The sequence below is a fragment of the Pongo abelii genome, chromosome 19 (genome assembly GCF_028885655.2).
Source record: "Pongo abelii isolate AG06213 chromosome 19, NHGRI_mPonAbe1-v2.0_pri, whole genome shotgun sequence".
NCBI classification, from domain to species: domain Eukaryota; kingdom Metazoa; phylum Chordata; class Mammalia; order Primates; family Hominidae; genus Pongo; species Pongo abelii.
The window spans coordinates 83,802,639-83,813,765 of NC_072004.2; the positions used below are offsets into that span (position 1 = coordinate 83,802,639).

At 45.2% G+C, this 11,127-nt stretch overlaps 1 protein-coding gene across 5 annotated transcripts in view; it reads right to left on the minus strand.

Moving 5' to 3' along the window:
* Nucleotides 1-8,358, minus strand: part of WIPI1 (WD repeat domain, phosphoinositide interacting 1) — a 37,331-nt gene extending 28,973 nt beyond the window's left edge. For 2 of the 5 annotated variants that reach the window (XM_063718919.1, XM_024234757.3), the window contains exons 1-3: nucleotides 8,164-8,358; nucleotides 3,699-3,781; nucleotides 1,509-1,678 (exon numbers count right to left, since the gene is read on the minus strand). In XM_063718919.1, the coding sequence (XP_063574989.1) occupies nucleotides 1,509-1,678; nucleotides 3,699-3,781; nucleotides 8,164-8,243 (333 nt within the window). In that variant the 5' untranslated portion in view covers nucleotides 8,244-8,358. The remainder of the gene's footprint in view (nucleotides 1-1,508; nucleotides 1,679-3,698; nucleotides 3,782-8,163) is intronic. The other 3 variants (XM_024234756.3, XM_063718920.1, XM_054537316.2) reach the window with 3 other exon arrangements.
* Between the last annotated feature and the right edge of the window lie 2,769 nt (nucleotides 8,359-11,127).

The following is an 11,127-nucleotide window of genomic DNA, read 5'->3' on the forward strand; positions in this document are numbered from 1 at the left end:
TATTTACTTATTTAACAGTCAGTCAGGAAACAGATATTTATGAGCACGTATCTACCAAGCACTGTCTTTTCTACCAGGTCTTATAATAGTGAACACACCAGCACAGTCCCTGCCTTCACAGTAATTTGCAAGCGTGGTGGCTCATGCCTGTAATTCCAGCACTCTGCGAGGACAAGGAGGATCCTTGAGCCCAGGAGTTTGAGACCAGACTGGGCAACATGGGGAAACACTGTAATATGATTCAGATCAATGTCCCTCCCCAAATCTCATGTCGAATTGTAATCTTCAATGTTGGAGGAGGGGGGCGGAGTTCTTATGAATGGTTTAGCACCATCCCCCCCGTACTGTAGAGTGAGTGAGTTCTCATGGGAGCTGGTTGTTTAAAAGTGGGTAGCACCCCCCACCCGTCTCTTGGTCCTGCTCCTGCCACGTACGACGCCTGCTCCTGCTTTGCCCTCCGCCATGAGTCAAAGCTCCCTGAGCCCTCCCCAGAAGCAGATGCTGCCATGCTTCCTGTACAGGCTGCAGAACCTTGACCCAATGAAACCTGTTTTCTTTATAAATTACCCAATCTCAGGTAGTTCTTTATAGTAATGTGAGAATAGACGAATACACTCTGGCACTATAAAAAAATACAGAAAAATGAGCCGGGCATGGTGGTGCCCACCTGTAGTCCCAGCTACTCAGGAGGTTGAGGTGGGAGGATTCTTTGAGCCTGGGAGATGGAGGCTGCAGTTAGCCAAGATTGTGCCACTGCGCTCCAGCCTGGGCAATAGAGCAAGACCCTGTCTCAAAAACAGAAACAACAACCCAAAACGAAAACCCAGCAATTCAAAAGGAAATCTGCTAACACCCCCAATACTTACTGAATAAGAATTTATATTTTAAAAGAGAACATATTGCCTATTTGAGATCAGAATAATCCTTCAACAAAGAAAATGCTACGAAAAAGAAAAAGTCTTCAAGGGTTAGCTGGGAAAAAGAAAAATGAGAACCCAAGGCTGAATAGCAGGCCTTCCAGGAGAGCTGAGGACGTGGTGGGAGAAGGGCAGCTTTCCTGACCCAGGGAGCCCCGACTTCTCTCTCAGCCGTCTCCTGCTCAGTGGTATTGCCCCACCATCTGCAATGAATGCCACGATCCGGGGCAAAACCAGAAGAGTCGCTCCTCTGATTTAAGGTGCTCCTGCGGTGGCTCATGGGACTGTCCAAGCCAGAGCTCTGACCCATCCCTGTGGTGCCCAATCTGTACCCTAGGGAGAGGGTGCAGCCTACCAGTCAGGGACCAACGTTCTAGAAACATGAGCCAGAGGTCTAGGGAAAACAACGTTACAACCAGCACCTGGAGTAGACTCTGTTTACAATACCCCGAGGACACGGGATCTGAATGTTAAAATTCTCATTAGAATTGGAAGCTTGTTTTACAGACATTGATCTTGAAAGATGTCCATCTTTTTCTTTGGCTCCCGTTAGCAGAAGCTTTGAAACCCTGAGGGATTTCCCCTACTTACTTGCCGGTTCAGCCTTATGGACAAGATGTTGCTGGAGTAGCTGTAATTACAGATCTCTGTGCCTTTCTTGAAGTGATACACGTTCATCTGCCGTGGTTTTGTGTGACTGACCACCACCACCAGGCTGCTGGAGAAGAGGCGCTCCACGATGTAGACGTCCGGGATTTCATCTGGGAGGAAAAGCAGCCGGGAGGTTACAGGGATGGATCACTTCCAAGAAGGATTTCAGCCTCCATGACACTGGGCCCGGCGCAGGCCAGGTTCCAAAGTTTCTCTGGGTCTTGCCGGCCACGCGCCCTCTCTGAGCTTGCATTGACAGTGATCCACCATGCCCCCAACCCTGCCAGGCGGCTTTTACCCTCTCCCAGGGAGCACTTTCAGAGTCCTTTCCAAATATCTAAAGTAAAGAAAAAACTAGTGGCCTGGCATGGTGGCTCATGCCTATAATCCCAGCACTTTGGGAGGCTGAGGCAGGAGAATCACTTGAGGACAGGAGTTCAAGACCAGCCTGGCCAACATGGCGAAACCTCATCTCTAATAAAAATATTTAAAAAATTAGCCAGGTATGGTGGTGCACACCTGTAATCCCAGCTACTCGGGAGGCTGAGGCATGAGAATCACCTGAACCCAGGAGGAAGAGATTGCAGTGAGCCGAGATCACGCCACTGCACTCCAGCCTGGGTGACAAGCAAGACTCCGTCTCAAGAAAATAAAAAGAAAACACTAGTGACTAGACTGCAAAATCAGAGCAAAGGCAGACAGCTGCCTCTGATGCTGTCTGAGTTGTAGAATCTCCCCTCCAGACCCTAAGGCTCCACTGTTTGCTGTGTCAAAGATGTTTGGAATATTTGGACAATTTTCATCTACCCTTTCCCTGAGAGATTTCAAAGGCGTGACTTCTCAGTTGGGAACCTCTGCTTCAGAATTCTTCTTGTCCTGCTAGAGGGGTGCCGATATGGGAGGGGACAGTAACACAGTTAAATCTGTACTCCCCCCACCCCCCATCTTGCTGTGCTCCCTGGATCTCTTTCCTGCTGAAAACCATCTGGACATCAGTATTATGACGAGGAAAGTACTTCTGTACTCAGGAAGAAGTTAGTTAATGACCCTCCTGAGCACAAAGGTTACGGCTTTGGTGTCTTTCTGAGCATGTTCTTTTCATATGTGTGCCTTTCTTCCACTTGGAAAAGGCCCACAGGGAAAAATGTGGGACAGACATAGAGCAAAAAATTCACAAAAATGGTATAATAAAAATAACATCTTACAAATAAAGTAGGAGTCCAAAATATTATTTACTGAACCACTTTTTTTCCAGGAAACTGAAAGGTTGTATATTGTTCACTATTATGATGGCATAAACTATCACCCTGAGAAAATAAGGAAGTCACATTTCTAGTGAATTATTTACAGTGTTCACTAGACGTGCTTCAACATCATTGACATGGGCTATGTAAATAGGATACCGTTGCCTTCTTCAAACAAATACTTCCAAAACTGAATCAATGTTATCAGTATCTTACGGTGCCAATATAATGGCAAAAATAAGTCACAAGTGACTGGGTGAGGTGGCTCACGCCTGTAATCCTAGGACTTTGGGAGGCCAAAGTAGGCAGATCACTCGAGGTCAGGAGTTGGAGACCAGCCTGGCCAACATGGTGAAACCCTGTCTCTACTAAAAATACAGAAATTAGCTGGGTTTGGTGGCATGTGCCTGTAATCTCATCTACTTGGGAGGCTGAGGCAGGAGAATCACTTGAACCCAGGAGGTGGAGGCTGCAGTGAGCCAAGATCGTGCCACTGCACTCCAGCCTGGGTGACAGAGCAAGACTCCATCTCAAAAAAAAAAAAAAGAAAGAAAATGTCACAATTGTCCTTTAGGTTTGACAATTATAAAAATTAATGACTGTGCATATAAGCATGTGAAAAAGTCTCAATAATATGATTTCACACAAATAATTTCTTCTATAAAAAGAAAATGTTACTTAAACTGTTGCCAGATCTTACTAAGTGCTTGTGGTTTTAAAGCACGTAGTGGCAATGATTTATATTTAAATCTGAAAAATCTTGACTCCCTAAGTTTGATGGTTAAGGAAGGGAAAAATAGGCAGCTTGGTAGCACCACAGATTAAAGCCTAGAAGGAGGCTCTGGTTCTCCTGCAGATCCCTGAGGTCTCTCTCACACAAACTTACTGCTTCCGTGGACTTGATCCAGCTGCTCCACAGAACTCAGAGAAAACAGCTTATACCCGGCTTTAGTTCCAATTGCTAGGGATCTGTGGAGGATAATGACAGCATGGGAATGACGACAGGTATTCTAACAACAGATCTGTCTGCAAATAGATACCTTTTGCCCCCTAGCCTCAGGGGTACAGGTAAACAAGCATCTGCAGGAGCTTAGATGTTTGATAACTTCCTAAATGGCGACGCATACCTTGACAGGCAGGAAGAGTAAAAGAAAAGAAGAAAAAGTCAAAGGCAACTTAAAAAAAAAGTGAAATGATCAAGGGGCATGAAACTGCATGAGCTCTGTCATCCAACAAAATGTCAAATCTACCAGACATGTTTTTCCCACTGGGCAGATAATAGGAAAAATTGAATGTTTAAGAATATTCATAATAGCTCAAAGCTCTACCTCCAACACAACGAGGAGGTCTTCTTGATGTCTGAGAGGCACTTTACCAGATAAATCAGTTTTTCTTTCCTTCGTAACTTTATTTGTTTGTTGCTTATAAGAAGAAACATGCTTTTCTTTTTTTTTCTTTTTTTTCTTTTTTTTTTTTTCTGAGAGGGAGTCTCGCTCTGTCACCTGGGCTGGAGTGCAGTGGTGCCATCACAGCTCACTACAACCTCTGCCTCCTGGGTTCAAGCAATTCTCCTGCCTCAGCCTCCTGAGCAGTAAGGATTACAGGCATGCACCACTACGCCAGGCTAATTTTTGTATTTTTAGTAGAGACAGGGTTTCACCATGTTGACTAGGCTGGTCTAGAACTCCTGGCCTCAAGTAATCCACCTGCCTCGGCCTCCCAAAGTGCTGGGATTATAGGTGTGAGCCACCGTGCCTGGCCTAAGAAATACACTTTCATAGTAGGCATAGTAGGTCATTAGTAGGTAAAATTTAATAGATGCTTCCTTTCATCAGTTTCCAGAAAAATGTCCTGATACTTCATACTAGTAGCTCTCACACCTGGATGTACATTAAACTCAGCTGGGAAGTTTAATTGGATTTTAAGTTCAATTACTCTAATGAGCAGCCAAAGTTGGAGAACTCTGCTTTCTACTATGTCCTACAAAGCAATCATCACAACCAACAAACAAAATACAAACTAAACATTTATCTGGGACAATCAAAGTGCCTCTTTAAAAAAATCTGGTTCTCTTAATTTTTCATTTTTCAATGAGGAGATAAAGATAGGATGTGAATCCAGATTTTCTTGGCCTTGTGTTGAAAGTCAACATCAAAGTCAACTTTGTTCAGCAGCTGGGAATCTCCACCCAGCTCTTTCCAGCTGTGCCCTCCGCACCTAAGTGATGAACAGAATCTGACCCGGAGCACACTCACAGAAGTGTGCTTCCTTGGAAGGCAAGGTGAGATTCACTCTTTACAGGGAAGCATATACTAAAATAAGCAACTTACTACTACAAGCCTGGATGGCCGAGGCTCTTGTTTCACTAGCCTAAAAAAGAGAAGGTCACATGATTTTCCCTGGAATTTTTTTTCCCTACCCAGACATTTGTTCTTCCCTGGGACACAGGGATAGGGCAACTACAGTAAACTTTTAATCCGCAAGGTAGCTGGTGACATCTCGCAGCCCTCCAAACTGCTAAGTAGCTAAACTGGTGGGTTAGACATTTGCAGCTGTGCACTTAGAACTGGCATTTAGTACCTAGACTGAGGTATTCATGATGACAAACAGCAACTGGAAAAGTAAGCCCAGAGCATCTTAAAACTTCAAAATGTATTTTGTAGTGATTATTGTTTTTAAACTTTCTTCACATAAACTTTTTCACATAAATATAGATGTGTTTGGCTGCAAATTGAGGTTTGTAAAGTTTGCAAGTAAGGAAAGAAATACTGTAACTAGAGTCTTATAACATTAATGCAAAATGATAGCAATTTAAAGTAATTTTCAAACATAAGCCCTGCTCCTGGACCAGAAGAATTCTACATATGAGAAAATCACAGTGATGTTTTATGTGATGTTTTACATGATTGATCAATGGCCACAAAAGACTCTGAATCAAGGAATTTAGACTTAGATCTTATTTCATCCATAAAGTCTTTCTGTAGAAACAAAATTCTAATCACCACTCATGGAAACAGAGCTTGGGACAAATATTTATCATGAATCAAATTTAAAATGTACCCAAAGTAGGCTGGGCATAGTGGGTCACAACTGTAATCCCAGCATTTGGGGAGGCTGAGGTGGGTGGATCACTTGAGGTCAGGAGTTCGAGACCAACCTGGGCAATGTGGCAAAACCCCATCTCTACTAAAAATACAAAAAATTAGCTGGGCGTGGTGGTACACGTTTGTAATCCTAGCTAGCTACTTGAGAGGCTGAGACAGGAGAATCGCTTGAACCCTGGGAGGCAGAGGCTGCCCTGAGCCAAGATCACACACCACTGCACTCCAGCCTGGGTGACAGAGCAAGATTGTCTCAAAAAAAAAAAAAAAAAAAAAAAAAAGTACCCAAAGTGTATAGCACAAGTACCAAGCATGAAGTATGAGCGTAGGGGACTGGTAAGGGTTTACTGTTTTCACCTACCTTCTTTGGAAATACTGGATCCCAAATTCAGCCTACATTTATAGAAAAAGACATGGCAATACACCTAAATGTATTCAGTAAGGGGCTTGACTTATTTTAAAATCCAGTGTCATACCCTCTGTGGCTCAAAGCAACTGACTGTGACAAGAACTTTTATTTATAGGCAAGGCAAAGCTGCTCAGCAGAGCCTCCATCCAAGAAAATAAAACTAACAGTAGGGAGTAAGGAAATTAACTTTCAAAGCACCCTACAGTTTTGAAAATAACATTCTTATTCAATTTCTGTAGAAAGCTGGGACTTTGCATTATTTAATGACTAGAGTATAAATTAACACCCTTTTTTGTCAAATCTAATGACGTTACAAAGCAGAATTTAGAACATTTACTACTTACAAGCAAACTAACCCCCTTTCTTAACTTGTGTTCAATTGGGAAGGAAAACATCACCCAGGCATTTCAACAGCCATGCCCTCTTGCAAAATGTTTCTTACAAAACATCAGGATTTTATCTATACCAGCATTTTAATAAACTGCAGGTCTCAACTCATGAGTGGATCCTAAAACACAATTCAGTGAGTCACAAGCAGCTTAGAAAAAAAAGGACACAGAAAATTGCACATGATATTTTGTGAATAGTGTATGTGTTATGGGTATTGGGTGATGTTGCAATACGTATTTCTTACTGCGGATTGTGGTCAAGAAAAACTTGAAAGTCACTCAAATAACCAAGCTGTGGAGCTACTCGATTACACGATTACACATATGGTTTTTTCAAACAAAGGCATATTGTTCAGCACCGGGTGTTTTTAAACAGAAACATAAAGGGAATGGAAGCCAGGGTGGCTAATGGTACATAATGGCCTTAATTACACCACTGAAGGATCAATATTAGCATAGCTCAGTCACCAGCAGCCAAGGCACAGAAACTGGTACAGCAGGAAGTGGGAAACTGGGAATCGGTCATCCCCGCCTGATGCTCAGGGTGCACATTCCAAAAAGATGATTCCATATGGTCCCCAGGGCTCGCTTCCATGAAAATAGGGAAAGAAACAGGCGTTTGCCTGTAAGTCACAGAATCCTGCAGATGCCTGAAACACACTTCAGCAAGTCCCAGCTCCCTCTCAAAGCCCAAATGTGAACATCAAAGTAAAACATTAAAAATCCACCCAAAAACAACAGGGTGGAGCTCCTGTTTCCTGGAGAGAAAGCAGTCTGCGCCCGGAAAAAGAGTCTTGGACTCCGAGAAGGAGATCCTGCCTGGCTGGGTGGGCGATGTGAAAACAGCCAAAGAAATCCAAAGGTTTCTTCCATCCAGAGCGGGCAGGCACGATGCCCTGCGCCGGGGATGGGACAGGGGCTGGCCTGGCCGCAGGGATAGGCTGCCTCTTTGTCCGAGGCCCTGCCCAGATGCCACGTTGAGATGCTCAAGGACAAATGGGAAAGTTTTTCCTGTACTCTCATCTTCCTGGGCCCCAACTACAGAGTCCTGGGTCAACTTGCAACTTCCTCTCCTTTCTCATCTCTTTGTTTTGGCCACTGTCTCTCTTCCCCAGACACCCACTTTGGTCACTGGCTTTCCCACCGCCCTGCTCCCCCCATATTCCGTGGCCCCCGCAGCCCCACCACTCCCTTTGCGAACTCCCTGCTTTCACCCTTAGCCCAACCTTGTGGCTCTGGGAGGACACTGGGGGTGGGGTGGGGTGGGGTGGGGTGGGGCAAACCCCACTGCAGGGGTACGGGGATAACAAGATCCCAACGCTTCCGAAGCAGCCACCGGCCCTCCCGCCGAGGCCGCCTCGAGGCGCAGGCCACAAGCTGCTCTCAGGACGACACCCCTGGGTCCTGACACTCTGTCCCCACCTCCCTGGCAGGGGCCGAGTCGCAGCTTACGTGCAGTCCTGGTTGAAAGAGAAGCAGGTGAGCGCCGACTCAGCCCCGCCCGGGGGAGCGTCAGCGGCCTCGGCCTCCATCGGGGGCTCGGCCCGGGAAGCCGCAGCTCGGAGCCGGCGACAGCCACCTCAGCAGCCCGCCCGCGCCGGCTCCACGGGCCGGGTCGCTGGTCCTGCCCCGCCCCCTACCCCGCCCCGTCCCCGCCCCGTCCCCGCCCCGTCCCCGGCTTCGCCCCGCCCCTTCTCGCCCCTCCAGCAGGTCCTGAGGACCAGAGCACCTGACAGGGCGGGGCCCCTGCCTCCGGCCACCATTGGCCACGAGCCCAAGCCACTGCTGGCGGGCACCGCCCCCCTTGGCCAATCCGTGGCAGCTGTGGGCGGACCCGCCCGGCTGGCGACCAGCCCCTGGCTTCGTAACGCGGCTCTCCATTGGACAAAGGCGCGTGACGCAAAGGCAGCAGGCCCACGTGGCGGTGTTTTCATTGCCGGAGCCGCCCAGCTGGGAGAGAGAGGGAAGAACGAATGCGGCTGGGGCCAGACTTGCTGGTTTCAGTCCGGAAACTGCGTCGGGGCCGCCGCAAGGGTGACAGGAGGACGCGCTAGTTCCCACCCCGCCCAGACCCCTTGCCATGTGTAACTCTGCCTATTAAACTTACAGAGTTTAGCAGAGAGCGTTAGACTCCAAAGCCCCACCCTTTTGTCGAGTCCTCAAGCTGCATTGAGAGAAGCTCTTGAAATGGGGCTGCCTCAGCCAGAGAGATAGCACGTTATCTTACCCATTGCCGAGCGGTTGAGAACCCTCACTGCTTGCCAAGCGCGCGTACTAACTATGTATGTCATCTTGAATTCTTATAAAACTTGTGTGGAAAATACGATTGTGCTCAATATACAGAAGCGGCAGCTGAAGCTCCAAAGCTAAAGAATTTGTCTAAAGTAACAATAAATGGTAGAATGTGTATTTGTCTGCTTTCAAGACCTGTGCACTAAATAACCGCTAAACAGTAATTTGCAAAAACAACGTAGCACCTAGCATGCCAGATTCTAGGTTTTCTAACCAGGACAGAAATGACTGCAGCATTTGACAGAGCTGGAAGGTGGGGGGAAGCATCTTCGATCCGAAAGGTTACAAAAATGGCACAAAGTATCTAAACAAGACCTATCCGATCCGTAGCTGAAAAAAATGAAAGTGTGTGTAGGGCAGTGTAGTTTATGAAAGGGGTAACGTCTTGAAGATGTAGCACAATTCAAAACTCACATAATTCGAGATAAACCTTAACGAAGAATCTCTTTTTAAAAGCTAAGTACTGTACATGTTCCCATGCGGAATTACTGTCAATACGGTTTATGAAGCAGGAGCTCTGCCAGCTTTGGATTGTATAACTGCTGATGGATTTTTAATTCATTTTTTCAAATTTCGAGATGATATTTTAGTTATTGTTATATGACAGTGTCTCAAATCAGCATAATTCAAATTTATTAGGTTGGTGCAAAAGTAATTGCGGGTTTTCCCATTTCCCACTTTTAATACCTAGTTTATGACAAAGCTATATATATATATATATATATATATATTTAACCTTGGACCTAGAATAGATGAGCAAAGGGCACTATTTCACCTAAACCTTTCTGGTTGGATTTCCGGCTTGTGTTTTCTGAGATGCAAATGTAACAGTTTCTTTTCTCAACTTTATTATTTTTTTCTCTCCACTGATGTAAAAAATAGTTCAGCTCATAGATTCACAGATGTTATTGCTCTTTGGCTGATTGTGAGGTGTTGTATAAACTATCAGAAGTGAATGGAACTGCTGTTTAGATACTTTGTGCCATTTTTGTAACCTTTCAGATCAAAGGTGCTTCCCCCCACCTTCCAGCTCTGTCAAATGCTGCAGTCTTTTCTGTCCTGGTTAGAAAACCTAGAATCTGGCACGCTAGGTGCTACGTTGTTTGGAGAATTACATGAAGTGTACCATAAAGTTTTTAAAGTGTAAGCTGTTATTATCAGTTTGTTATTAAGAGTTTGGACTTTATGGGATAGATCTGGGAGCTGGTGTTAGTTTTTGAGCAGGAGTGTTTCACGATAAAAAGCAGTGTCTTTGTCAGATAAACTTGGCCAGGATGTGCAGAACAAATTAGAAGTGGGAAAAGACCTAGAAGTCTTTAGGGGACTAATGTGAAATTCTGGAAGTAAAGGGACAGGAGAGACTAGGCTAAAGTGATGAAAACGAGGCCAGAAAATTAGACCAAAGCATAGAGTTGTTTTCAGGCATTGCTGTCCAGTAGATAAAATGAGCCCCAAATGTGAACTCCACATGTAAATTTCAATTTTCTAGAAGACACATTTAAAAAGGTAGAAATAGGCAAATTAATTGGAATAATATCATTTATTTAATCCAATATGTCAAAAATATCATTTCAATATAAAGATAATCAATATAAAGTTACTAATCAGTTAATTCAGGTTTTAATTTTTTTTTTTTTTTTTGAGACAGAGTCTTGCTCTGTCACCAGGCTCACTGCAACCTCTGCCTCCCAGGTTCAAGCGATTCTCCTGCCTCAGCCTCCCAAGCAGCTGGGACTTCAGGCACCCGCCACCATGCCCAGCTAATTTTTGTATTTTTAGTAGAGATGGGATTTCACCATATTGGTCAGGCTGGTCTCAAACTCCTGACCTCATGATCCACCTGCCTCAGCCTCCCAAAGTGCTGGGATTACAGTCATGAGCCACCACGCCTGGCCTCAGATTTTAATTTTTTTAGAACCAAATATTGAATATCCGGTGTGTATTTTTCACTTACAGCATATCTCAGTTCACATGAGCCACATTTTAAGTGTTCATGTAGCTGGTGGCTACTTTGTTCTCAGTAGAGTCTTGAGGGACTAAATGACAGGCATGGCAACTGATGGGGAAGGGGGAGGGGCAGGGAAGAAGAGGGAAGAGTCAAAGCTGATTTCATGGTTGGGAAGG